The following is a 27,150-nucleotide window of genomic DNA, read 5'->3' on the forward strand; positions in this document are numbered from 1 at the left end:
ACATCGGTGCGATGATCGAAACCGGTTGACCATTGACAATGCAGTCATTGTATAAATTGATCGCCTTGTTTATTCTTAGCCAAAACCGGATTATGCCGAGATGTGGAAGCCTCGAAATTTTGGGACAACGCTGGAACCATGGTACTCGCCTCAAATCCAGGGCGAGTTGAAATTGCACGTTAGTGGAGTCTATCCATTATTGGTCATTGCTTGATCTTGAAGAGGGTACCTGCCAAAATGAGCGCTTGTTCCTGACCCAAGTTTGCCCGTTAGCCGGTTGCTTCGGATATGACCCTGATCTGGATTGGACATTACCATGGTTGGTGTTGGTGAGCATGTCATATTTCTAGAACGTGTTCAAATTTTACATGAGAGGACCGAGCAACATCCCAGGGGATCAGACATACAATTTTAGGACGCTTTTGAAATTCTCAGAGATCATTGTTGACATGATGTCTTGGGGCCCAGGCATTGCTTTGCCTAGAGTCTCGCCCTTTACACTCCCTTTTCGCTCATGCTTTGCTAATGGTGGCTCCCCCCCTTGGAGTTCTCTTCTTTTGGTCTAGTTATCATTTCAGTTGAAGTGTAGCCCGCAGAATTCAATTCCACCAGAACGCATTTTCACGAGATCCAGGCATGAAGTGTTGTCCACACGCAATTCAAATTTGCGTATTCTGACCTAGAACGAAAAGAAAAGAAAAGAAAATTGGTGTAAAAGATAAGTATCTGGAGTGTGAAAAGTAGGAATTCTAGTAGGAGCAGCGCAACGACAGTCAAAATTTCACCCGACCCCTCTTTTCTTACTTTGAGCCTCAGCCCCCAACGTTTCCAGCGAGACTGTGCTCAAACACATATCAGGGAGACTTTAGCCCCTCTAGAGCGAGGCATTTCGGTCAGATTTTGAACTATTTGCCCGGGGTGTGTTGGTAGCAGACTACTTAATACCCCGAGCAGCCATCTAATGCAGCTCCAGCAACGGCGAATGTAATTGTGGGCATTTCCCCGGTGCCCAACACGTCCATGACAGAAAGATGAGACGTAACTGTCAGCACCAAGCCTCCAATGGGACAAAGCCCTCAGAGCGGCACATCCTGATCCCCGTCACCTGTCAATGCACGGTACTAATGCATCACGGCTATACATCGTGGGTCCAGCCCCGCGCCCTACTGCAGATAATCCCGCTCTGTCAAATCAATGCATGTTGATTGGCTTCGGTTATAGCTCTTTGCATAAATGCAACTCTTTGACAACTTGTCAGATCAAGTCTGGTAAGATTGAAGTCGATCCATGGTGTAATAGCTCTTTGGCCCCCGGGCTGGGAGCGGCCCATTGCGTAGTACAAGAGTACAAAAGCTAAAGGCACGGAGAATTTCATCCTCTCAAATCAATTCTATATTGTCAACTATCTCAATTCAAGAAAATGAATGCCAAGTACAGTCTTAGTACCTATGCTGTTTACATGCTCCTAGGTGCGATCATCCTTCGCCTCCTCACCAACAGATACAAACGTGTACTTCGAGATATACCTGGGCCGGTACTTGCAAGATACTCTCGTCTTTGGAAACTCTACAGTGTGTGGAAAGGTGATCATCACCATGTTGAGATTGACCTGCACCGCAAACATGGATCACTCGTTCGTATTGGCCCAAACCACATCTCCGTCAGCGACCCCAGCGCGATTCCACTCATCTACGGGCTCAATAAAGGTTTTACAAAGGTACTTCATACTCATACTTTCTTTAGTAGAATTCAACACAGTTTGAGCAGTTCTGACAATCTCACCATAGACTGCATTCTTCCCCATCCAGTCAGTAACATGGAACAAAAAGCCCCAGATGAACATATTCTCTACAAGAGATGTTGCCTATCACCGCGCTCAAAGGCGAAACATAGCAAATTCTTATAGCCTGTCTTCCCTTCTCGAATCAGAGCCCGCAGTCGACTCCTGCACAGCGCTGTTCACAACCCAGCTCTCAAAATTCGCAGATCAAAAGACTCCCGTGGACCTGGGTAGCTGGCTACAATATTATGCTTTCGATGTCATTGGCGAAGTGACATTTTCGAAGAAGTTGGGCTTCTTAGAACAAGGATGTGATGTTGACAATATGATGGAAGCCATCCGCGGTATATTGATCTACTCCAGTCTATGCGGCCAGGTCCCAGAGCTACACCATGTGCTACTGGGAAACCCACTGATTCCAGTCTTGCTGCCGGGCATGGAAACCTGGAATCAGGTTTTGCAGTTTACACTCAAAGCAATCAGCCTGAAAGACCCATTGAAACAACATGGTGATATTGGCGTGGATAATCTGACTGGGAAGGATATGATGTCTCGCTGGATGGCGATTCATCAAGCGGACCCGGAAAGATTCTCGACCAGAGATGCAATTGTTCATCTCTCTGCAAATGTTTTTGCGGGCTCTGATACAACTGCCATTGCTCTCCGCGTGATCTTCTATTTCCTCATGCGCGAGCCGGCTGAAATGACGAAGGTCGTGACCGAGATTGATACTGCGATCAGCGAGAATAAGGTTGGCAACCCCATCTCATACCACGAGTCGACGACGTATCTTCCATACCTGGGAGCTGTTATCAAAGAAGCGCTTCGACTGCACCCTTCTGTTGGATTGATCCTCGAACGTGAAGTTCCCGAGTCCGGTGCTGAGATCTGCGGAAAGCACATCCCCGGCGGAACCACCGTCGGGATCAATGCGTGGGTGGTAAACCGGACGGAAGAGATATTCCCCAATCCTGATGAGTTTCTGCCCAATCGGTGGCTGGAAAGCTCCCCAGAGAAACTGAGGGCCATGGAACAGACCACCTTGACTTTCGGAGCTGGGTCTCGAAGCTGCCTTGGGAAGCACATCTCATTTATGGAGATGTACAAGATGATTCCACAGCTTCTGCGCGAGTTTGAGATTCGCCTGCATGGCCCTGAAGATTGGAAAACGCAGAACATCTGGTTTGTGCAGCAGGATGGATTAATATGTGATCTTGTCAAAAGGTAGTAGTCGGTCGGTCGGCAGTAGTAGGAATTTTGGGAATGGATTTGGCTGCGGACAGCTTTGATTTGCTCAAAAAGATTCTAATTCGAGAGATTTTCAATGAGGCGACATCAAAAGTAACATTAAAGGGCATTAAGAACTTGCTGCATGGCAAACGTGTTTGAGTCCTCGCGCCTAGAGACATAGGCTCTCACTTCTTGGACACTCAATTTGCCCTCTTGGCTGGCGTTTCTCGCGCCCGATCCGCCTGTGGTGCCGCTGGCAGCACCGCCACGGATCCTTTCCCTTAGGGCTTCGACACCAATCACAAATAGACTGCCGACCTCGAGTAACACGTCCAGCGCGCCACCAGGGCCCTTGGCTTCGTCGTCGATATCCCAAGATTTAAACAAATCGGCATACTGCGTCATGTCTTTGGTCACCATGAGACCTCCGGGGCCACTTACGGCAAAGCGTTTGAAATGCTCCAGTAACAAGCGACGCGTACCAAGGGCTATTTCCGTCAGAACTTGGCGGATGTTGACACCGCTTGATGGAAGCGAGGTACGAGCGATGTTGTGAAGGCGAGTGAGGAAGGTGGTGATTGAAGTGCAGGTCTGGCAGGTTAGTATTAAACATGACATGATTAGAGGTTGGGAACGAACCGGTGTCTGAAGCATCTCGAGCCAGGCTGTGCTATCGCTTTCACGCGGTCTGAAATCATTCTTCTTTTGACCGGAGAGAAGCTTGCTGACCCATGCGAGTGTTGCGTCGATGGTCTTCTGTTCGATGGTATTGATTTTGTCTTCGATGCGCGAGGTCGTTTGTGTGGTGCGCTTCTCCATGTCTCGGCGCGTAGTGATGCTGCCAGCAGAAAGGGGGAGCAACACTGCGTGCACACACATGACCATCAACGTAGTGATGCTGATTATAGTTCGCACCGAGAGGAGGTAGGAGAAGTCAGGCTCGGCTTTACCGGACTCCTGCGCGGTAGCCACTTCCAGAGCGGCATCCAGGCAGACATCCACGTACCCGTCTCCCATTGTGATAAGAAGCAGGCTCAGCAGAGCAGATACATCCTTAGGAGTGTCGCTGTTGACACTCAGTTCCAGACCGCGACCCACGGCCTCGGCCAACCATTTGAGCATTCGTTTCGCATCTCCAAGGTTTGGTTGTCCATTTTCTTCAGTGAGTTTGATCTCGGTCAAGCGCGTGGTCTCGAGCGTGTCACCGACCTTGGCCACGCTGAGCAGGACTCTGCGCTGAATTGGTGATACCTCCGGTGAATCCAAGCGATTGATGAAGGCATCTCGTGTGGTAGACAGAAGCTCAGACCCAGCTCGGATAGAGGCCATGAACGTTGTTGCGGCCTTCTTTCGTCGGGCATGATATGATGTGAACCGGAACAGAAGTGCTTGGAAGAGTTCTTCTAAAGTGCGCTTCTCGCGTTCGATATATGACGATCCGACAAAGTAGGGAACAAACAGTTCCTCCAATTGTTGGTCCAGTAAAATTGCCGTGTGGGACGAAACAGGATCTGGGTGCTCGGTCAATCCGTGCTGCTTCAGATCTTCGATCAAAGCACTGACATAGCCCCTAGAGCTTTGCAGACAGCGAAGGAACGCCAGGGAGGATGCACCGGACGCCTTCTCCAAGACCATCTCTAAACGCTGCTGGATTGATTGCTGGAAGACCCGCTGCAGGAATTTGCCCAGCACTTGCTCGTAGTAGGGGAACGCCCGCCGGATAATTGCGGATTCTTCCTGCACCACCACCTTCACTTCGTCTATCAACGACTGCAAACTGGACTCCACGCCGGGGAGCTCGGCATCTGGATCAGCGAGTTTCTCCCACGATTCCGAATCCCCGCCAACCTCCTCGGTGACCAGCTGGCTGCGATCAATAAAGAACTGGTGCTGGTTCACGAAGAGAGCAATCACGCTCGCTCCACCATTGAAGTCCTGTAGAACAGTCGCACAATCTCGCATCCCATCGAAGTTCGCCTTGCGATAGAAATCATCGAACTGCTTCAATAGATCTTTCTCCAATGTTTCTGAGAATTTCTCAATGATCTCTCTTGTATTCCGTCGCGGGGTACTGCTCTCGCTCAAATCATCGGAGGAGCTCCCATAACCGTTCGACGCATGCTCCTGCCAGCTCTGGGCATCCAATCGCTGGCTGATCCGCAGCAGCTGGCGCGCAATGTGCGCCGAGCGGACCTTCGCCTCGCCCGTCCCTGACCTCCGCAGCCCCTCCAGTAGCGACAAGTCCCCTCGGTTCGACACTCCGTCCCAGCATTGGATCAGGAAATGCGCGTCGAGCGCTCTTCGTCGCTGCCGGTCCAATTCCTCCAGTCTCTTTCCCGTCTCGACCGCCATATTTCCCGTGCCACCAGCATCACGCCCATTCAATGACGTGTCCAGCTGCTGGAACGACTCGATGGTGTGTCGGAGTTTCTGGCCAAGCGTGTTGAGGTTCTGGCCGTGTTGCGCTTCTGCGCGGCGTACCGCGGCCGACAGTTCATTTTCGCGAAGCTCGAGATCGCCGGAGAGTTCACCCAAGCGGCGCTGGGCGCTTTCAAATGTGCGAATCAGAGGCTTCGGATCGAATGTTTGGTTCCCTGTGTTTGTGATGGAGCGTCGGGTGGAGGTGGCTGTGTCGGAGAGGGCTTCGATGAACTCCTTGACGATGAAGTCCTGACTGGAGAAGTCCTCCAAGGAGAAGCTGGGGCCCTGCGGGAACACGGTGCGGGGGTTTGTTATGGAAGCATTATCCATCATGTTGGGAGTGGAAGGATGTCAATTGAGTCCCCTGCGCTGGGAGATGATCCGGGGAAGTTCGAACTTCGGAGACCACGTCTTAGCTGAGGTATACACCTCACGTCATCGAACATCTTTGTCTTTGACTACTTGAATGTTATTTGATTATTCTGAATTAATTCTTCAATTCTGCCTAAAAACCCGACATCATCACTATTAACGAATGAGAGACGAACATGTCAGAAGCGAATAGGCATATCTATTTAGGATATTTATAGCCTTGCGCAACGAGGTACAAATCTCGAAAACGACTCTTCCCACTTCCGGCCACCTTTCCCCCTCTCCACCCCCCAGCAAAATGGTCTCCCAACGAGATCGTGAAGCCCTCCGCGATGATCTTCGTGCCCGCTCGAAGCTGTCCACCGCAGACCGGGAATCCCTGCTTAAAACCTACCTCCCCGAAGACCTCGCCCGACCCGAGCGGCGCAAACCTCACAAAACGCCCATCCGCTCGTTCTTCAAGGCGCAACTGCACCACCTCGCCTATGCGCTGACCCATATTATCTTTGGTATCGTGGTCCGACTGCTGCAAGCCTACCATGCTGTCGTCGACCGCATCTTCGCTATCGTATATCACCACCACCGTACCCCCGAGCTTATTCGCAAGGATGTCAGGGGGTTGAAGCGTCTGCCACAGCACCTCAGTACAATTTTGACTCTGCGCAAGGAGGACGATGCGTTGGCGGTGCTCATGGACGAAGTGGCCGAGCTGGCAGCCTGGAGTTCTTGTGCGGGCATCCCGCAGTTGAGCGTCTACGAAAAGACTGGTGAGTATTTTGCCCTTGAGAGTTCTTAATTTTGAGCTCTGCTTTGTATATTTACATTTATTGTTCATATGACTAACGACTCCAGGCGTCTTGAAATCATGTATCCCCGCCCTCCACCAGATCATTACGACCAAGCTGGCAAGCTACTACGGTTCACCAGACCAACAGCCAAACCTGCACCTCTACGCTCCGCACCACCCGGTCCAGGGCTCAACTACAAACCCCGGCAAAAGTTCTCTGACAGTCCTCCTGCTCTCCTCCACCGACGGCCGGGAGACAATTGTCGACTTGACCAAAACCCTGGCTGAAATGAGCCAGAATGGCAAGCTCTCCCCCGAGGATATCACTCCAGAACTTGTAGACGCAGAGATCAGTGATATCACCACCCAACCCCTCACCTCCGGCAGCACGGGTGCCGTCCTGAAACCCGAGCCAGACCTACTGCTGGTTTTCAGTCCCTTCCTCAAGCTGGACGGGTACCCTCCTTGGCAGATCCGTTTGACGGAGATGTATTGCACGGGCAGTCGATCGCACGGTGTCAATGGAGACGGCGAGGCAGTGGAATATCAAGGGTATATGCGTGGGTTGTGGCATTTTGCTGGTGCGCAGATGCGGTTCGGAAGGTAGTGGCTTTGAACAGCCAATCTGCATGGTGCGTTGCTGGTAAGTGGTTCATTAAGTGTTCGTTGGTATCAATATGCTATATGCCGTACAAAAACCCTCCCTTGTAAGAGGTTCCAAAAAAGAAGAATAAGCCATGCCGTTTCCGTACTCCCCTTCCATTCGTCAAAATTTATATCCCTGGCTCTTAATCCTGATGCATACTATCAAGAGCCCATTGCGGATCCCATCCACGTACACAGTCCAGGCAGCGGACGATTTCCGCTCCGGTCTGCGTGATGTCTTCCACGGCACATGCAGAGCAGATCTTGCGCTTTGTAGTGTTGATATCTGCATCCACATCTGAATCTGGGTGGTATTTCACATCTGTCGGGGTTTGACAACTTGGACTGTCGCATTGACGCAGACAGATGAAGCATGCTCGCTCATGGCACAGGTCACAGTCTGCGTAAGCGTCCAGAACTTGTCGGGTGGTTGGACGTCGGTGACAGATGTGACAGGGGCGAAGCACCGTAGGGGATGCAGATTGTGGATAGTGGAGTGGAACAAGGGTCTTTGGAGAGATTGGAGGCGAGTAAGGATCTGTAGAATAGATATTTGGTGAAAGGTGGGTTGACTGCGTGTGTTGGATCTGCGGAGGCAGGAGGTAGGAACCGAGGTGTCTGCGTTTTCGAGGTAGACAGCGAGGACGGTGGCTCGAGTCTTGCAGAGGGTGGCAGTCGAATTCCTCTACTCGGAAGGAAGGCATATATGTTCTGAGGGAGGTTAGTCGGGGGTGTGGGGACCAGGAGGGTGCATTGGGACTTACGGCCGACCGAGGGATGCCTCATCTTCCCTCTTTCGTTTTTTCCATATGGAATCGTCGGGCGAGAGTCCTGGCATTATGCCACTGTGTATAAGAGAACCTTGACGAGAAACGGAAGAGAAGTGAAGTTGGGGAAAACAAAAGAACGGGCCTCGGGCGGTGGGCTGATAGGGGCTTATCAGTTCGCCCCATACGAGTGCCACTTTTATACTCACTTCCTCTCCTTCTCTCCTGAGGTCCTCTCTTTAGCTCAACTTATGTTAATTTCTTGTCAAATGGCATGCCACAGTGATCAAAGCAGAGCCATTCTATAATACTCCATGTCAACAGGGTCATGGATCCAACCAGAGTCATCATCTACGCCTGCGTAACCGACATCGTTGGGAGCCCCCAGCGGCGCCATCTGAGGCTCGGAGAAGACCTGTGTATGATGATGAATCGCCCGTTCCAAGCCGCCCTGTCTCCAGCAGGCTATGATCACGTCCACATACCCGCCGACTTTGACTCCGAGAACCCCATCAGGCGATGGTTCATTGTTGATCTTAATGTCACTCAAGCACTCAGCCGGGAAGAGGTTTCCCATATTCCCCACCAAGTATATCTTGCTAGTCGGCAGAATGGCAAATTGTGAGCCATGACTGACTCTCCAATAACTATTTTCTAACTCTACAGAACGTTCATTGCCCGTGATCATTGGGCGGACAAGGCGAAGGCCAGAGCTGCTTCGTACATCTGGGGTGGGAGACAGGAACAGAAGATGATTGATGTAATGAGAAATGAAAATAAAGAGAATGAATGATTGGCTGCTTGATGACAACCCCTCATTGCCTTTAACTTCACGGTGACTCTGGCGGTGTTGCCCCCTTGCAGGCTGGGCAGTGTTCGTCATCCGTATCCTCTTGCCAGTCGTGAACATCCTCGCGCTGGTGAGGCGGGCAGGTCACCCCGTTGTGGATGGCAGGGGGGCATCTCGCGATATACACTGTTGCTTCATGCCCACATAACCCAAAGATGCCTCGGACGTTGTCACACATTTCAGTAAAGGGTTTTGATTATGCCGATAGATCTTCGAGAGGTATAGCAGGCTTCCAGATTTAGTGAGGGAGCGTACATTGGAGGTTCTTATGAACGTACATTGTCCAGGAGAGTCACTAGCGTGAGGCCAATGCTTCACTTTGGACATCAAATGTGTAGATGCCGGGCGATGTAATGGGCAAATCTACCCTTCGAGGGCCTCGGGCTCAAGATCACGCGCAAATGTCCGATCTGCGCCTGGAAACGGCGGGGCCTATCAGGGTGCTGCGTGATGCTTATTGGGCGGTGCTTGACTTTCAAGGTTGCTACTCCGCCAATATCTCCAATATGATCTAAGATCCGGGCACATTGGAAATCCAAGACCATCACAATCTTGGAAGATAGCACTCGGTGCCCAGGTGGTATGTGGTATCGTGTAGTGTATATCCAATGCCTATTCATGAGCCTTCCACCTCAACCCCGTCCAGTCGGGCTTGGATGGTCTTTTCATCAAACCGACCATTATCCCCAACAAAATTCCTTAAAACCTCGTAAGTCATCAGTCTCCTCGGCGCTTTACGTCCAGTCATCAACTCAAACTGCGCAATACCCTGCTCCGTCACATTCTCCAACCCATCAGACAAAACCCAAGGACGACCAGTCTCGCTACGAACACGACGCATCTGGCGAAGTAGCGGCGTATCAAGCGGTTTATATGCCAACTGCTATCGGTCAAAAAACAAAAAATAAAAAGCCCACAAGAAGCTTAACTCACCTCAAGGATAACACCGCCAGTCGCGCTCCCCAGCCACTGAGTGGGCATTTCAAAATTAGCCGGCGGCTCATCTCGGTCCGGATCCGCAGGCACACAACTCGCCACGAGACTAGGTTGCACATCGTCAGGCCATTCCTGCTTCAGCGAGTCCAAGACCCGGACTACGTCCCCCTCATCAGCAGCCCAGCTGTTGAAATGGCGCGCGACTTCTTCCGCACGCGCCCGCGTACGGTTGTAGATGAAGATCTTCCGACATCCAAGTCGTAGCATGGCGTAGATTGCAGCGCGCGCCATACCACCAGCACCGATGACGAGTGCCGTTGTCCGGGCACTGATAGCGTTACGCGGAGACAGGTGTCGGGTAATGCATGTCATGATGCCTACCCAATCTGTGTTCTCACCGTACCAGCCGAGCACGCGGCCTGCTTGGTTGCGGCGGCTGGCTTGCTCGGTGAGGGGGAACATGGTTCCGTCATTGCCGCGGAGGGGCATGATAGTGTTAATAGCGCCAATAGCCTCGGCGTGACGGCTTTTGGAAGCTAGTTTTTGGTAGACTGCCACGCGCCACGGCTGGACGACACTTGAGCCGCCGAAGTGTGGATCTCGGCCTATTTGGTCGAGGACTGCTAGCGACGGGGCGGGTGGGATACTGTAGGTGTGACCCATGCCGCAATGTTGGTGGGCTGCGTTATGCATGGCGGGGGAGAGACTGTATGCGACGTTTTCACCAGATATGTAGAACTTGAGGGGATCCAGCATGTAGCTTTGGAAGAGGGCGCGAACGGCGTCGCGGGAGGTGATGGTGGGGTCATTCTCATGTTTTGAGCTTGTAATGGCGGGATGAGTGACGGATGTGAGGATAGAATTGAAGACTTGTGAAGTGCGTCCCAAGGCGCCAATATTGTAGGCAATGAGTGGTGGGTGGGTACCGGCAAGAGACCGGATTTTGTTAGAGAATTCAATGACAGCAGTATTGTCTTCGCGAGTCGAGGAGACACGGAGAAGGCGTACGAGCTGGCACCCTAGCTTCTCGGCTTCATGGTAGGTAGCCACGCTATCTGGGCCCCAGGGCGTGGAGGCTGTGGAGGTTGTGGTGGTAGGTGAAAATATTTGTTGGCCGATTATCTTTGTCTTTCCACGCCCTCGAATGATGCCTGCTAATTGGGCTCGATCTTGGGTGAGGTCTGCCACGAGGTATTCCACTCCTAAACGAAGACCGTGTTCAAGTATCTCGTAATAAGGAGCCGCTGCTCCGACTCCAGTGGTGGATGTGTCGACGGAGAGAATTATTGGGGCCCGCGCATTGCGCCGGAGCACAGAGACCTGCTTGCTGATGGTTGCCGGCATATCGACACCCCAGCGATCAACGCACAGCTCAATAGCGTCACCGCCAGACTCCAGTTCGGCCAGATTGACATGATCAGCAATCAGATCCGACGATCGCACGAAGATCGCATGTGTGAAAGACCTCAACTCCGGGGGTGTCTCCAACAACACAAACGGCGAGTCATAGCTGGAACTGTTCACATCCGACCCAGTAATGAACTGCACGAAACGTGTGAAGTCCTCCTTCACTTCCTGCAATTTGAAGGAATAATCCGCCGACCGGCGATCCGGACTTCCATCATCCGGCGCCCGCGTCCGGTCTTCGACATTATAGAATTCAAAATTCGAGCACATCCGATGTAGCGGGTCTCCCTCTTTGAACAATCGCATCGCCTGATCCTCCAGGCCGAGCAATTGCTGGATGCGGCCGATGTCACGCACCAAATGGACAACCGGGTTGGTGCGCGCATAACGACGCAGATGCTCTTGCACAGGGCGCGTCATGCTCCCCAGCCCGCACTCCATGACGCAGCCGGTGCGGTGGTTGTCCAGCATCGTTTTCAAGACTTCGATGTCCCGCCGCTGGAACTCTTGGCTGCCATGTCCCTTGAGGTATTCCTGTCGCGTGAGGCCAGTGACTTCTTTAAAGTAGTGGTCTTCGGTGATGAAGCGGCGTTTGAGGGCTGTTGCCGCAACAAAGCCTAAGGAGCGTTTGCCGCAGCCGCGGATGCCGACCAGCACGAGGGATGCATCTGGGGAGAACGTTCGTGCGGGGGGCTTTGGAGGGGCCGAAGTGGATTCCTGTCCGTCGGGCTGGGCTTTGTTGAGCATCTCGGATAGCATTGGTTTCATGTCGCCATAGTTAATCAAGTCGAGAGTGTTTATGGAGAATGGAGGATGGAGTGGCAGTATAATTTCCCCAGACGAACTGCCGACCGCCGCGGCTGAAAGCTTTGCCGGCAGCTGCATCTGATACGCTGCACATCATTTGCGGAGTATACTCGGCTACGACCTGTACATCTTTAATTAGAATTCTATACTTGGAGACCGATTGCATGCTAGTTTGGAAACGCATTGGCCTCAATTTCAAGGAAGCTTGTTAATTGCGTACCTCTCTGTAGATCACAGGGGAAAGTAACCTTGCATAGCCTGATCAGCTTTGAGCTTGGATCTTAATAGTCTTCAACTGGGGTTTGATTTCCAAGGCCCATGAGTCTTATGCTGTGGACGCATCATGACGTCTGTATGCTGAGTTGACGATCTAGTGTACTTGTATACATCTGAGGCCCCTGTCCAGAAGTATATCTATACATGACATTTATCCCAAATTCATAGTTTATAACCCAAGCAGAGCCGTCCAATGACCGGTCCAATCAACTCAATGGCACAGAAATAAGCATCTAGTCACTTCCCAAAGCTCTAGCCTCTGCAGGATAACATGAGAAACCATTGTGCTTCTTCATAGCCTGCATAAGGGCTGTGTATCTATCTCCACTTAGCGGGACAGCGGTTCGGGTCTCGGGATGCCGTGTTAGTTTAATTAGTTCTGTTCTGTAAAACCATGCATTCGGAGGCTGTTCCGAGTGTGTCTCGGTTATTGCATTGGCCATTGGATGTCTATCGATCCTAACAAGGAACTTTCAAGGCCATCCGATGGGCTGACTTGCCGATAATCGGCAGTTGTGGAATCGGCAGCGCCCGAAGCGGAAACGAGCTCGGCATATGGAGAATAGTCATTTTTAGAAAGTCGATAGAACAAGATTTATTCTCGGACTGTTCACAGCCTCATGTAATTATAGAAACAAAAAGACAGACACAGAGGAGTAAACAAGCAGAGTAGTAGTGTAGTTAAAAGGATAGTCGATAATCGTGGGGACGTGGGGAAACCCGATCATCCGACATTCACCTCCCGAGCTCCAGTCCGCTCCCTCGGCCCTGGATTTTAGCCCTTTCCTCAGGTCGGGTTCTTACTCCTGGTATACACCTTTGTGCAATTTACATGGCGTCTCGCCTGAACCCTCTACATGGAGGCCTCGGAAAAAGCGCCTCGCAAGAGGGTCTCTCGGGCCTGCGATCGCTGTCGCAGCAAAAAGGTGATTGACTTCATCGGAACCCTACCGCTACCGCAGCTAACAGTCCCAGGATAAATGCGATGGAATCCGCCCTACCTGTTCTGCCTGCCAAGCCTCCGGTCAATCCTGCTCGTACGATCCCCACGCGAAGAAACGCGGTCTACCGGAAGGTTACGTGCGCGGACTGGAGAAGCTATGGTCCCTGTCAATCTGCAACATCGATGGATTCGAAGATACAATGCTAGCGATGCTAGGGAGTACCGCGGAGTCGGCCGGTCGACGCGAGAACCTGATGTCCGTATGGTCGGATGACGCCGCCTCCGAGAGTCTGCACGAGTCGTGGAAAACGAGTCGGCTGTATGGTGCGCTCGAGAAAATGCTCTCGAATTCAGACGCGCCGACGACAGGGAAGCGCGCGCGGCCCCTGGATCATTCCGTGCGAGTGTCGCGCACAGCTACGCCGTTGGGTCCCGATGCGCCGCGCGTGATCGAGCCGACTTCTTCGGTGAAGAAGATGCGCGTGGATGATCGCGTGCCTTGTTTACATAGTCTCCAACTCCCGCCGCAGACGTCGCAGCAGCTGGATGTGTATTTTGCAGTGACACATTCGTGGTTTCCAGTCATCGCCAAACACAACATTCTTCGTGCCTCGTACCTCTATGCGAACGCGCCTTTTGCCATTGCTGCGACATCTCCAGGGTCTGGAGACCATGCAGCTCTGTGGGCAATTCTCAGCTACACTGTGACTCAACCCCGACCGAACCAACCGGCTAGTCCCGGCGCGGCCAATCTAGCAAAAGAGTATTACGCCATCTCACGAAGCCTCATTCCCGCAGAGACAGAGCGTTATGAGCTTGGACACATCCAGGCGTTGCTTTTGCTGACATTCGTGAACACGGGTCTGCAGAATTGGACTGCCGCCTGGTTGCTGAGCGGCCAGGCCGTAAGGATGGCTATTTCCATGGGGCTGGGTACATATCCCAGGCCCAATTCCAGGCGATCCGATGAGATTAGACAGGGGAAGACGGTATTCTTGGGCTGCTTCGTTGTTGACTCATTACTTTCCTTTAGCCTTGGGCGCAGCCCAGCTATACCTCCAAATGACATCGCCACAGTAGGCCTGTTGGAAGAGGATGGATTGGAGGAATGGAACTCATGGGTGGATGTGCTGCCACCGACGGGAGCTTTGCAGAGTAGCAAGAACCCACCGCGCCGAGGTCCACTCATGGCACTGAGCTGTTTCAATCGCTTGGTTGAGCTGGCCAGTGTATTGAACAAAGTCTCGCGCCATATATCCTCGGGTTATAATATGGCCACATTTGCACAGCAGCTGGTCATGGATCTTAAGCAATGGGATGATTGTTTGCCTCTAGCGTGTCGCTTGATTGGACCAGAGAGCATCTATCCTGAACGACATTCTGCCTTGCTTCCTCATCAGAGCTACTTAGGCCTAACATATGTGGCTACGTTGTTGTGGCTATATCTCCAGCTGATCCCTGGAGAACAGGGACAGGATCACTCGCAGAGACCTGCTACAGAAGGCGCCAAGAAGCTTCTTTATCGAGGACTGACCATGCTCAGCCAGCGCATGGAGAACTTCCCCATGTGTGGTCTTCCTCCACTGTTTGAATTGAGTCTGCGTACAATCTCTGAACAAGCCCATGCGCTACAAAGCTTTGAATGCGCCAGCTTCCCTTTTGCCCGCTGGGCAGATGAGTTCCGCCACAAAACGGCCGGCTTAACATCGGCGTGGCCTTCCATCATGGAGCGGTGGCAATCGAAAGATGCACCATCTTTGCCTGTCAATCCGCTCGCATCATTCTCTCCAATGCAACCCCCAACCCGTCCAAATGACGAATACACCTCCATTCTCGGCATTAGCATGCCCGTTGACGGCCAATCCCTAACTCCAAAAGACACGGTTATGGAGAACTCAGATCTCATGATGGATCTTCCTGTCGATGCACCCCTCGACAAAATTCCCCGGAGTGATCCAGACCACGCCCTGTATTCGGGCCAACTACACCTATCTCAACCAACATCGCAATCAAACCCACAACCTCAAACCCCCGACTCGTCCACCTCGATGACAGGCACCTCCAATATCGGCGACTTAGATGCCATCTTCAAGGATCTCGCATACCTTGATACGACGGAATGGGCCACGAACCGCGAAGCAGGTCTCAAAGACTTCGGCTTCTTGGATGATTCTACCTTCCAGGCCTTTTGTCATGATCCTGATCGTCTGGGCGGATCACAGCCTCTTGTACACCCTCCGTCTATTGCCGATATTTGGCCTCCGCCCGGCTTCTTCCCTGAGACTTTTCAAGAAGAGCCGTGAGGACACCCTAGAGATTCGAAACTGAGTCTTTAAACCGCTCGACCCTTTTAGGCTTTTGATTTATGATTATATACAATGTACATATACCCGCGCTGAAGAATTCAGCGCATTGCAATAGCATGAAATCACATCAAAAATGCCAAGTCAGCTTGATCAACACGGTGGGACACATCCCGCCATCCAAGATTGATCTTGCCCCGCCGAGTGTCCCTGCAGATAATCTACCACACATTACCCGCAGTCTGCTCCTTGTACAGCTTTTTAACGTTGACAGATCTCCAGAACCAAGTGCAAGCAACGCACAATGGCACAAAGCAGACACCAACGATAACCATCTTCCGTTGAACATTCCCATAGGCTCCAACAATGGCATCCCTTTCCGCACTCCCATCCGCATGTTTCATCTGTGCCTCGATATTCCCAAAGATACTAGCAGCAAGGTGCTTGCTGTCCTCTGGGAGTCTTGCGTACATCTGGCTCTGAGTGATGTTATTCCACATACCACCTGCAATGGCCGATCCCACGGCCGCACCAATCGAACCGAACAGCCCATAGATCGCTAGCACGACTGCGACCTCTTGGTGCGTCACTACCGCCATAACTGCCAGTGTTCCACAGACGTTGAAGAGACATGTACCGAGTCCGACAAGAATTTGGGTCATCGTGAGGATTCCGACGTGGGTGGAAGGTTCGCGGAAGGGAATGAGGAGTGCGGAGCCGAGGAGGAAGATTGGAATTCCGGACATGACGGTCCATTTGTATTCACCAGTGACGCGAATCAGACTAAAATGGTCAGTTGCCGTTGTTGATTGGACGGAAGTGAACTTACACGCCGAATATCGGACTGAAAATGAAAGAAGTGAGGGAGAACGTGTTGAGGACGTAGTTGGCGGTGACGATATCCAGTCGGTGCACGACCTGCAGATATGAGCTGAAGTAGCTGTTCCAACAGCTGGATTGTGTTAGCTGAAGGTAAAGACAAGGGTGTTAGGGCACTGACAAGGTGGACAGGAACATCACGCCGTATAACAAGCATGAGCCGATGATGGTCGGCTCCTTGAGATATTTCCAGGGCAAAAATTGCACTGGTGAATAGTATCGCTCCCAAATGTAGAATGCTGGGATGCAGAACACTCCCAATACTTCCATTGCAATGATATAGCCCGAGGCCCATCCCTTTGGTGCGTATGAGGCGATGTTGAACGGGATCAAGATGAGCGCGAATGCTGCCGTGACGAGAATGATTCCAATGACTGATACCAGTTAGCTTCTTTGCTCCCATGTCAGACCGAGCCAGTGATACACACCATCAAACTCCATGAAGTAGTGGGCAATCGACTGCCACCATGATCTTCCAGACCTCTCTTTCGTGAGAAGGCCCGCCCTTTCAGCCTTGCGTTGCATGAGCAGCATCACTACACACACTGGGATACAAACGCCGACAAGCATGATAGCGAATGCTCCAAACGCCCAGCGGAAATTGAGGTTTGCATAGAACAGCGCGGCAATCTTGGGTCCGGCAAATGTGCTGCAGATACCAGGAGTACCGTTGACCCCCAGCATAATCATACGGTTCTTCAGAGAAGTCATGTCTGCCAACATGATCTCCACCACATACCCCAGTCCAATGTGACCGACCCAATAGAGCGTGTGGGCAGCCGTATACATCTCAATGCTGGTGCATGTTGCCTTCATGATAAGGCCAACGACCATAATCAACAGCATGAAGAGAAATCCCTCGACTCGACCCCAGATGTCAATGATCTTTGCCAAGGTCAATCTCGAGGAGCCACCGAGAATGGTGGAGACCACGCTCACGACAGTGAGGAGACCATGTTTTCCGAACGCTGAAGTGATGTATGGATTGAGGGCTCCTTGTACCGAGACCAGGAGAGCGTCTACAAATGACACAAGGTACAGTCTGATTTGTTAGGCCAAGCACCCTGACTGAAAGACCAAAAGACAAGAATTGGACTCACAAAACAAACATCAAAACCAGTGTCTTCGTAGACCATGATGAAGTAATGGCTCGGACACGCCTGACTCCCCCTGGAACTCGGCAGAGTCTTTATCAGAAATGCTGGCTTGATCATGTTCAACCGTCCTTTGAACACCCGCCTTTTCAGCATCCCCGATCTCGGCGGGGTTGATCTGATCGGAAGCAGTGATCTTCTCCATTACTGACAGATCTGACAAGCAGATCAGTGCGGCCGTGCAGGAATGTGTGAGAGAACAAGTCGAAGGCCGATCAAGTTGGGACGTGAAATTTGGTTTATATGAGAAAAATCATAACCTGCAGGTGTTTTCCGTCTAGAGCGACTGTGTTCTCCTATCAGATGATCTGATAATGTTACCTGCCCACAGAGGCATGATTCAGGCCAATCAACATTGAGCCAAGCACTATTAGCGGGAGGTTAGGTTCCATCCCATACACCGGGAGTGGCTCAAACAAGTGTCCAACGGGATGCTCCGACTGTTTCCTCGAAGCAAGTTTCGAATCTTATCAGATTTGCCGCGATTCCCAACGAATCGCTTGGATTGGCTGTGACCAGTCAGAATGTGGCAATCCTCTTGAAGTTCCAGAGCCATCGGCAAAGACTGACTAACCATTACATCGGAAATTGCGCGAATAAATTGCATGTCGCTAAACAAGTCTCGCTCATCTATGGACGGTATGTCCGAAGCAGGGAAACGACTGCGAGATATACTTCATCTCGGGTGATATTTCAGATGTGCCGAGCCAGGACCTTCAAATCACGGCACCGCTATCAAGACACCATACGTTCTGTCTACGTACCTTGCAGTGCTGCACGCTGCGACAAAATCTTACCACAGTGGCAATTGAGCCTGCACGCTTGGCAGGCTTCGGTTAAGATGAAGCCAAGACGGACGCCAAGATACCATGCTGGCCCCAAGGGGCGGAGATCTTCGGTGCTGGCCACGGTCGTGAAGGCTCGGATAGAGCACTCTCCGAACATTCTGCTTGGCTTTCTTGGAAGCTGCGATGTGTTCCGCGAGAGTTGCCGGGCGGTTCTCGCGGCAGTTGATGTGGCTGACCGGCATTTCAAGTGTCTTATCGTGCAACCAACCACGTGGTGTTGAAATTTGTGTGATTTTTGCACGCAGTATGGAAGAACAACCTTCTGGTCATGAGAATCTGTGATCAACTGAGAAGGCTTCGTGTTTGTTTATTCAAAGATCCTCTCTCAAGCTGGTAGGGTTCCGAAGGCCGGTCAGACTGGATACTACTCAGGTCGAACTTGATATACAATGATTTTGCCTCAAGTTTCTGATAATGGACCCAGACATCTTGCTATTCCTGTCATCTTTCGGAAACTGAATTTTAGCAAACACAGATCAAAATAGGGAGCAGGGGGCAGAGAAACTTCATTTCTGTGGGATGCTCACGGTCGAAACCCCAGAAGAGCAATGATCAACATCGCCAAGCCATTGGAGGCCTGAACAACAGTGCTATTTTGGTGCATCGATGGCAGAACATTACAATCAATGGTCGAAGCAGAGGGCCTGATTACGTATGGGCCAGATGGAGGGCTGGTCAGCGTACATCGACAACACTCCAGCGCAACGCCTCCTGTCCCTCTACGCATAAATGTGACTTGGGTTTCTTGAACATAGCCAACCAAGAACCCCAATGGACCAATTCAGCTACCACACAGGTTTCAGCCAGGCTGGGTGCCTCAAAATGCATCATGTCAACATACGGCGCAAGTAAGGCTATAAGAATAACCAAATCCTGTGGCATAAAATTCGCATAGTTCAAACATAACCAAAGCAACTCATCTGATCCTACTCGAATCAATCAAGCAATCCCCAGCCAAGATGAAATTTACCATTGCCTCCGTCCTCTTCGCCGCATCTACCTTCGCCTTTCCAGCCAATGTTCAGCGGGACAACACCCTCCAAATCAGCGAGTTCCGTGCCTCAACGAGCATCATTGATTCAGCCAGCATGCACTTTGTCGTCACTGATGCAAACTACCCTGATGACACGCCCACCGACTGCAACCTGCTCTGGTAAGTATCTTCTTCAATTCACATTTCATCCATACGTGCAACATTCGTCAAATCGAGGGGTCACAAGCTGAACCACATTCCCAGGACCTATGGAAACTCCCCCGAAGCCCGAGCCCGATGCAACAACAGCCAGTACTATATTCGGTTCCCCGACGGTCCTGTCGATTTCAACCTCTTCACTCTGGAGCTGGAGAGAGTCTCGGGTCCATTTGCCGAAAAAGGACAAGCCAAGCTCAGCTCGAAGTCTGCGCCGTGGAAATGTGTCAAGAATCCCAAGGAGGGTATCGAGCTTCAGTGCGAATATGACGGTGTCCTTAGTATGAAAGTGTAGGAAGGTATTGGTTGCCGACACGAAGTACCTAGTCGGAAGGAACTCTCATGCAGCTTAGATTATATGCCGTTTATTACAGTTCAATGTCAAGATCTTGATTCGAATGTAAACCAAAGCTCAATTTGTGTTAACTCTGCAAAATGGCAAAAGAAAGGGAGAAGTACGGAGTAAGATCTTGGGACTTCCAAGGGTAGAATTTGGCTCTCTTTGGTTCTATTACTGATTATACTATATGTCAATAGGTTCGACAAGCCCTTTTCACAATCCATCGACCCTCACATATCTCTCTCGTACTGGGTCCCCCTCATGCGATTGAACTGCCCACTTTCCAATGCCCGAATCGCCCTCCGCTAAGCCATATGTCAGGTTGGAAGGCCGGTAAGAGGCATCACAACGCATACGCTGAATGGCAGAGACATGAATTCGTGCGTCGTTGGGAATGTCACGGGATTGACCAAGAGGCGGCGGCCAGCGCACAGCCTTCCACTTTCCATCAGGTTGCACCTCCATTCTCCGCAGCGGCATATACTCCATCAACCGCCAGGAAAGGACCGAGGTTATTGAATGTCCCCATCCGTATTCAAGAAGATCATGAATACGTCCCTTCATGCCGCCAATCTGGATCGCATTCACAAAGTCCTTCTGAAAGCCAGACATGTCGTTTGGCATTTCGTGTCCCTTTTCATTTTGATCGACAGATACTTCATCCTCGCTACATTCTGGGATGCATTCGAGATGCTTCATCTTCCATGGGTCAAGTCGAAGGCCTGCATTGCGCGCTTCTCCAATCATCCAGACAAGTGGTGCGTGACTGAGTGGCCATGCTTCCCCATCTTCAAGCCTCCAACCACCACCGATATCCGCGTGCCCACCGGGGAACCACATCTCCTCAATATCTTGCATGTTTTCATCGACGAGTTTGATATTTTGGTTATGGTTGTGATTGCTCACATTAGGAATCTCCGGCAGGATGGGGGGCCCAGAAGCGGTCTCGACATCGTCGTCTGGGGAGTCAGGCTCAGGAGTTTCCTTTTTCGCCTTTAGGGGCGGCGGAGGCTGCTCCTCTCGAATTCCCAAAAGGACGGGTCTAAATTTGATTCGGCGTTCATCGATGCTCACGGCATGTCGGATGGTCTTTGCCGAAGGCGCTTCGTCGATGTTCACCTCAAAGTCAGCGACACTGTTGACCGCATCGAACATGCCCAAGAAGTGCACACGTGGGATGGGGCGAGACAGTGCTTCGCGACTAGATTTCAGAACGGTGTATGCCCGTCTCTTTGCTTCTTGTTTGTTGTTTGTGCGTCCTAGCTTCCACGACGCAAAGGCATCCCAGATGAATGGGATAACCTCTTCGTTGTCAGGACCCAGGAGACCGACAAAATCGATCATTTCATTCAAGAAGCGGGCTGTGTATGCGCCGCGGGAGAATCCGAAGATATAAATCCGAGTACCCTCGCGGTAGTGCCGCATGAGGAAGCGATAGCCGCCCAGAACATGGCGGTCAAATGATTTTCCCAGAGCAAGATTCAGAGCTTTGCTGTTGCTGAGCTTGCTGCGCTTCTGAAGTGTTGTGCTTGTAAGAGATCCGGGTGTGATGTCCGTTCCAATACCAGCTGTGCTGTCAGTATAAGTCCAAGTCTGTAAGTCGGTGGCTCTTACGTTGGTAGTAGCATACTATACGCGATCGGGTCAGATTTAATCTTTCAGTTATTTCTTGAAGACTTACATTGCTCATCAGTTCGTTCAAGCATCCGACATATCTTCAAGATATTTGTTTCGGTTCCATCGGTGGTGAATGAGTTACCAGTGCCATCAAAGCACAGAACAATTTGCCGGGATCCTGCCATGGCTGTGTTGAAAAGCATCGACTGAGCATGGGAGCTCAATATTTATATGATGCATCCCACAGAGACCATGACAGAATAGCGTTTCCCCTCCGCCTTGATTGTCTCCACCCGCCGCGATAGTGCAGCGATGATCGCAATGATCTTCGCCAGCGCACCAATGATCGAGTGCGCAAAGCCACCGCCAACAGGGGTTTACAATGCACTAGTGCATTATACTCAACGCCGTGCAGACGATCTTCTGAATAGGGAATCGATTGTGGTGAAGCTTCGAGCTCCAAGTTCAGTCGGTGAAGAGATCCGAGGACAGGCCCTGTGATCAATCACAGTTGGACTTCAAATCCAATATCGGTCAATATTTGACATCACTCATCAGACGCAGAGTGAGGAATATTGACCCCTTGACATCGGGAAAAAGCAAAACACTAAATATTGGGCAAAAACTTGGAATATCGACTGCTCATCGATGTCTCTCGCCATCAAGGGATATCTATTCAAGTCTCTCCAAGATAATTACCAATCTTGCGTGACGATAAGCTACCTCAACACAGTAAAGCCAGCATAAACCAGCCTCACGACGTGAACTCCGTACGGCTCCATGCATTCGCATATTCATATACACAGAGGAGTGACACGATCGGCTTTCTCAAATAGGAGCCCGCGACCCACGCCGTGCTCACCGATTTCTCGACGGGGCCTTTGAAGCAACGTCTGAGAAATGCTTGTTGCATGTGCTGGATCAACTGCAGATGGGGTTTCCCCACGGATTTCCAATGGCTTCGAGTGAAAGATACTAGATGCTTCGGAAGATGTTCCAACAACAAAGCCCATTCGTGCCAAAATTCGAGCTCCGATGGAAATTACCGCTGATTCATAATGGCGCTACCGGCCTTGCAAGTAGTATTGAGCCCCCATTTATCGACCATTCTTGCATACACGGTCTCGACGACATCAGTATAGTTTGCCTGTGAACGAGAGTGAGGTCGCATCCAACTCGCGTCAATGAAGTTTAATCCACCGGCCCTTAGGTCAGGAAAAAGCCTAAGCTTCTCTAACACCATTCAGTTCTCTCATTTTTGGAATGAAAATGGTCTTTTTGGCTTCTCAAGCTCCTGTGAGAAGGGGGCGAATTCTATGGATCGAAGACCCAACTCCCAACGAACAATCAGAGGTTGGTAAAGATGAAATTCCTACCCCAGCGAAGGATGCCATGGATTTTAATAAGCCCGATCCCTCGGTGGCTCGTGGAATTGACCAATGAACGGTAATTGCGCGACTACTCCACATTGTGGAGTATCTACACCTTCGCAACATGAGGATCAAGTGGATTTAGCCTACTATTCCCATCCCATCTTTAGGCTTATTTGGGGTCTTGGTGGTCTCAGACGCCTCTAAAGTCTCCAAAAGAGTGATACTATGCCAATCACTGGCCAAAGATCGACTGATAGTGCTTATCGGAGACTCTTGGCACATGGCCTACGTAAATCACACTTACAATTTAGGGCTTTCCCAATCCTCTTAATGTTGGGATTTCAAACCAACAGAAAATCAATAAGCAGATAAATAAGCAGCCAGAGCGACAGGAAAGCCTTGGAAATACTTCGGCTATAAGACTCTCCCATTCCTTCTTCCGCTGCACTGCTGCTTCATTCGTCTTTGTCAAGCCCACTTTCCACAGATCCAATCTACTTTCAAGGTTGAAACAGCTGAGAATGTCCGAAGCAGAGAGCACCACCTTCCACTCTCTAGTCGAGGCTCGCTATCGAGATGGGCAGTCTGTCGAACGCCCTCTTCCCGACCATATGCCACCAGCACTCGAAACCGTTCTGAACCACAAATCTTATCGATCATTTCTTCCGAACCCTTTGCCACGAGGCACCTTGGAGGCTCTCGTAGCGGCAGCCCAGAGTGGCTCGACATCCTCAATGATGCAGACATGGGATGTGATTGCCATCCAAGATCCAAAGCACAAAAGTGCGGTGGCAAAGCTTGCCGGTGATCAGGAGTTCATCCGCGAGGCTCCGCTATTTCTTGTATTCTGCGCGAATCTGCATCGGTTGGCGAATATGTCCAAAAAATATCACCAGCCTGCCAAGGCTCTCACCAACATGGACCTCTTCTTGATGGCATGTATCGATGCCTCGATTGCAGGCCAAAATACATCCATCGCAGCAGAGTCGCTTGGTATGGGCATCTGCTATGTTGGTGCTGTTCGGAACAACGCGCAGGAAATGTGCGAGCTATTGAAGCTTCCGCCAGGCACATTCGGTCTCTTTGGCATGGCGATCGGATATGGAAAGGGTGCGAGATATTCTGAGCTGAAACCCCGACTTCCCATGAAAGAGGTGTGTCATAAGGAGACTTGGAGCGAGGAGGGCCAGGATGAGAATGTCGCATCGTATGATGAATCGCTTGGAACATTCTACTTTGAGCAACTGGGGCTCGGTCCCAAGAATTGGAGTGAGTTCATGGCTGCGAATGTCGCTTCGCAGCAGCAGAATGGCCGTCAAAACGTCAAGCAAGCCTTGCATAGCCAATCGTTTGAGCTTCTGTGAGATTTCTGGAGGAATCGTCGCCAATAAAATCTTCAACTGCAAAGTTCCAAAATTGCATCGATGTATCTTGCAATCTGGCCGTGCCAGAGGTTGTCCCAGGTATCAGAAGGACATCATGTCACATTGCCACCTAGCTTGCCACTCAACCTCCAATTCTGTCAATATACTTTGCGCCAATCTATGGCTTGTTTGTTCTCGTATGCGTATCATTGTCTCACGTATACACCCTGCATCTTGTCGAGATTGGGTAGCAAGCCCGAAGATCAACATTGGCCAAGCCGCTAGATATGACCGAGTCCAGATGTCGGCGAAGCCTGGCTGGCTCAATATAGCCACTGCAAGCTTTCCTTGCCAAGATGGTGTATTTACCATCAATGAACCTTTGCCAGCGTGCACAGCGGAACTCAGAACTTCGGTGGTTCGCGGCAAAGGTATCTTACCTATCACCCAGTCATAGAGGATTGACGCCGCTATCGCGTACAAACTTCGAAAGCAAGCATGGTGGTAATCATCGATGCTCAGTTCGGATGTGACAACATTGTGTTGCAAGGCGTAAATTTCCCATTGCTCAAGTTCCGTTGCTATGCGACTCATGACATGCGTTTCCTTGTGCATCGGGTCGATACAGAGACCAATAATATCTCGAATGAGGTTATAAAGTGATAGAGGAATGCTCAGGATTGGACTTGAGTTCGGGGATGTTGCGGCAGCAAGTATCTTTTGAGCTCGTGAAATAAACCTTCCATCAACGAGGAATGTGGGAGCCAAAGGTTTTCTCATAAGCAATGAAAAAGCCTGGAAGGTCACACTTTCCAGCGCTACTCGATCTATAGCTCGTGTCGTCGACATAGAAGAAGAGTCTTTGTCGAGTCTGAGGTCGATCAACGCCATGGCCCCAGCGACATGGGTGGCAGGGTTGGCCTGAGGATCTGTCACAGACAGCTGAGAACGTGTTAGAGCAGCTGGGTGTTTGAGAAAGAATACTCACATCATGAATGTAGAGATAAATGACCGAAACCAATAGCGCGTCACTTGGAGTTGAATTCTCGGAACGCATCTCATCCAACGCGAGATTCACGTTTTTCACTGCATGCGAGTAGAACTTGAGAGATATATCTTCATATCGAGAGTGACAAGTCAAAATGAACTTGTTAGAAGCGCAGCTGGCGAGTACAGCATATCTCACCCCCTCAAAGTTCATTATCAGGTCCATAATTTGGCCCTGATACTCCACAAAGTGACTTTTGTTCCAAGTGCAATTCAGTAGCCTCGGAAGAAGGTGATTCAAAAAATGATGAATCAATTCACGTTCAACCACAGGCAATGTGATCCCAAGCAAAGATGGACAGAGAGGGAAGAGATTGCCGACCACGTCAAAAATCGCGGGCTGCATGTTTCGAGACGCATGGCTTGAAGATGGACTATATTCTCTTGAGACCTTTTTAGATGAGCGATGTCGGTTGTCAATGAGATCTTGATGAGAGGGCCAAGTGCATGTATATCCACTGAAGCTGCAGTGATGACAACTGGGGCGTTCCTCTCCGCATTTCTTCCTTCGTTTCCTGCCTGTCCAGCTGATTAGTATTGAGTTGAAGGCAGGAAAGAATAAGACATACATGTGAAACATCCTGTCTTTGATCTTTGCTTTGCTCGAATCATGTTGAGGTTGAGACAAGGTTGAAGACGATTTCTGGAAGCGCCGAGTACGCCGAGGCTAAAGTGGATTACGTTATGGCACTGCAACTACCCGATTGGTCAATGTCTGAGGTTCCTGAGGAGGTATGAGGCTTTCGTCCATCGAGTTGCTTTGTACTTCCAAAATGATGTTGTTGGATGATAGTCTTATTTCCAGTTGAATTGGTGGTCGTTAATTTTTATGATACTTTTTTCCAGACATGTACAGGCCTGGCAAATCCCTCCTCGTCCCTCTCGAATTTCAAGATCCTCTCGAATCCTTCTGCTTTCAACTCATCCTCAAACGGGGGTTTGATCTGGATCGTCTTATATGTCTCTCGCAACTCTTTGTTTTTCTTCGAGGCTCTCGCATAATTGCTCATTGGTTGCGGCTCCATGACGAGATATCCCCCCTCATTCAGTATGCTTCGAATGTGCGCGAAGAGGGTCAACATCCCAGAGTCCCCGTTGTTGAGATGAATCCACTTGGTCACTGAGAGAAGTAGGACAACGTCGAACTTACCCAGCGCGGTACCCGAGTATGCGGACGCGTCCACGAAGTCGAAATGCTCGAATGTGCATGGTCCGTCCGGGTATGCCGTCTTCGCCTGCTCGATCAGCCACGGGTCGATATCCACGCCGACTGCTGCGGTGGCGCCGCAATGTGTCATTGCCTCATGAGTCAGTTTGCCTGCGTTGCAGCCTAGGTCTATGACTCGCGCGTCGCGGAGGATGTCTGACGGGAGAATGGACAGGCGTTCGTCCGGCACAGTGGGCGCTCGGAACTTGGCGTAATATTGGTGGTAGTTGCCATGGCGCGCGGCGAGGTGTGTGGCTTTGAATCGCTCTGCTCTGGAGAGCTCTGGGGTAGGTTCACACGCGTCTGCCATAGTTGGAGATCAGACGGAGAATTTCGATCTCAAAAAAGTTGTGTTGCGCGGAATGAGAATGCCAAGACTTTGATGACCCCACATTTTACCTCTCACTCTCTTTCTACTCCGTGTTTCTTCACCTTTTCTCTCTGCTCAACGAAGTTGGAATACTGTCTCTTATTCTTTGACAACGTGCTTGGGAGGGGGAAATATTCAATTCCCCCCTCGCAAGCTTCATGGGACCTCGGGGGAAATGGGAATCTTCATCTAGATGTCATAGCGAGAGATTAAGAGAACAACCCATTCCAAGGTGTTC

At 50.8% G+C, this 27,150-nt stretch overlaps 12 protein-coding genes across 12 annotated transcripts; 6 read left to right on the forward strand and 6 right to left on the reverse strand.

Annotated features, from left to right (window-relative positions):
- Positions 1–1,420: 1,420 nt before the first annotated feature.
- On the forward strand, positions 1,421–3,008 carry N7506_001454 (cytochrome P450; the record flags this gene model as incomplete). Its single annotated transcript, XM_056950750.1, has 2 exons — positions 1,421–1,717; positions 1,788–3,008. 2 exons carry the CDS (start codon positions 1,421–1,423, stop codon positions 3,006–3,008), a joined length of 1,518 nt encoding a protein of 505 aa, XP_056816665.1.
- Positions 3,009–3,127: 119 nt separating this feature from the next.
- Positions 3,128–5,764, reverse strand: N7506_001455 (exocyst subunit SEC10; the record flags this gene model as incomplete). Its single annotated transcript, XM_056950751.1, has 2 exons — positions 3,128–3,601; positions 3,650–5,764. 2 exons carry the CDS (start codon positions 5,762–5,764, stop codon positions 3,128–3,130), a joined length of 2,589 nt encoding a protein of 862 aa, XP_056816666.1.
- Positions 5,765–6,101: 337 nt separating this feature from the next.
- On the forward strand, positions 6,102–7,197 carry N7506_001456 (ditrans,polycis-polyprenyl diphosphate synthase; the record flags this gene model as incomplete). The annotated part of the gene is made up of 2 exons (XM_056950752.1): positions 6,102–6,570; positions 6,656–7,197. The coding sequence occupies 2 exons, from the start codon at positions 6,102–6,104 to the stop codon at positions 7,195–7,197; spliced, it is 1,011 nt and encodes a 336-aa protein (XP_056816667.1).
- Positions 7,198–7,378: 181 nt separating this feature from the next.
- N7506_001457 (uncharacterized protein) lies at positions 7,379–8,073 on the reverse strand (the record flags this gene model as incomplete). The annotated part of the gene is made up of 2 exons (XM_056950753.1): positions 7,379–7,946; positions 8,000–8,073. The coding sequence occupies 2 exons, from the start codon at positions 8,071–8,073 to the stop codon at positions 7,379–7,381; spliced, it is 642 nt and encodes a 213-aa protein (XP_056816668.1).
- Positions 8,074–8,330: 257 nt separating this feature from the next.
- N7506_001458 (uncharacterized protein) lies at positions 8,331–8,795 on the forward strand (the record flags this gene model as incomplete). Its single annotated transcript, XM_056950754.1, has 2 exons — positions 8,331–8,623; positions 8,669–8,795. 2 exons carry the CDS (start codon positions 8,331–8,333, stop codon positions 8,793–8,795), a joined length of 420 nt encoding a protein of 139 aa, XP_056816669.1.
- A 673-nt stretch (positions 8,796–9,468) lies between these two features.
- N7506_001459 (repressor protein) lies at positions 9,469–11,942 on the reverse strand (the record flags this gene model as incomplete). Its single annotated transcript, XM_056950755.1, has 2 exons — positions 9,469–9,732; positions 9,786–11,942. 2 exons carry the CDS (start codon positions 11,940–11,942, stop codon positions 9,469–9,471), a joined length of 2,421 nt encoding a protein of 806 aa, XP_056816670.1.
- Positions 11,943–13,135: 1,193 nt separating this feature from the next.
- N7506_001460 (putative C6 transcription factor) lies at positions 13,136–15,524 on the forward strand (the record flags this gene model as incomplete). The annotated part of the gene is made up of 2 exons (XM_056950756.1): positions 13,136–13,204; positions 13,254–15,524. 2 exons carry the CDS (start codon positions 13,136–13,138, stop codon positions 15,522–15,524), a joined length of 2,340 nt encoding a protein of 779 aa, XP_056816671.1.
- A 221-nt stretch (positions 15,525–15,745) lies between these two features.
- Positions 15,746–17,702, reverse strand: N7506_001461 (Major facilitator superfamily domain general substrate transporter; the record flags this gene model as incomplete). Its single annotated transcript, XM_056950757.1, has 5 exons — positions 15,746–16,307; positions 16,354–16,476; positions 16,525–16,777; positions 16,832–17,445; positions 17,560–17,702. 5 exons carry the CDS (start codon positions 17,700–17,702, stop codon positions 15,746–15,748), a joined length of 1,695 nt encoding a protein of 564 aa, XP_056816672.1.
- A 1,662-nt stretch (positions 17,703–19,364) lies between these two features.
- Positions 19,365–19,889, forward strand: N7506_001462 (uncharacterized protein; the record flags this gene model as incomplete). The annotated part of the gene is made up of 2 exons (XM_056950758.1): positions 19,365–19,558; positions 19,643–19,889. 2 exons carry the CDS (start codon positions 19,365–19,367, stop codon positions 19,887–19,889), a joined length of 441 nt encoding a protein of 146 aa, XP_056816673.1.
- Positions 19,890–20,147: 258 nt separating this feature from the next.
- Positions 20,148–21,754, reverse strand: N7506_001463 (T6SS phospholipase effector Tle1-like catalytic domain-containing protein; the record flags this gene model as incomplete). The annotated part of the gene is made up of 3 exons (XM_056950759.1): positions 20,148–21,502; positions 21,549–21,563; positions 21,616–21,754. The coding sequence occupies 3 exons, from the start codon at positions 21,752–21,754 to the stop codon at positions 20,148–20,150; spliced, it is 1,509 nt and encodes a 502-aa protein (XP_056816674.1).
- Positions 21,755–23,445: 1,691 nt separating this feature from the next.
- N7506_001464 (NADPH-dependent oxidoreductase) lies at positions 23,446–24,288 on the forward strand (the record flags this gene model as incomplete). The annotated part of the gene is made up of 1 exon (XM_056950760.1): positions 23,446–24,288. One exon carries the CDS (start codon positions 23,446–23,448, stop codon positions 24,286–24,288), a length of 843 nt encoding a protein of 280 aa, XP_056816675.1.
- A 1,874-nt stretch (positions 24,289–26,162) lies between these two features.
- Positions 26,163–26,852, reverse strand: N7506_001465 (class I SAM-dependent methyltransferase; the record flags this gene model as incomplete). Its single annotated transcript, XM_056950761.1, has 1 exon — positions 26,163–26,852. One exon carries the CDS (start codon positions 26,850–26,852, stop codon positions 26,163–26,165), a length of 690 nt encoding a protein of 229 aa, XP_056816676.1.
- Between the last annotated feature and the right edge of the window lie 298 nt (positions 26,853–27,150).

Source organism: Penicillium brevicompactum (genome assembly GCF_028827555.1).
Source record: "Penicillium brevicompactum strain IBT 35665 chromosome Unknown utg000001l_segment0_segment0, whole genome shotgun sequence".
NCBI lineage: Eukaryota > Fungi > Ascomycota > Eurotiomycetes > Eurotiales > Aspergillaceae > Penicillium > Penicillium brevicompactum.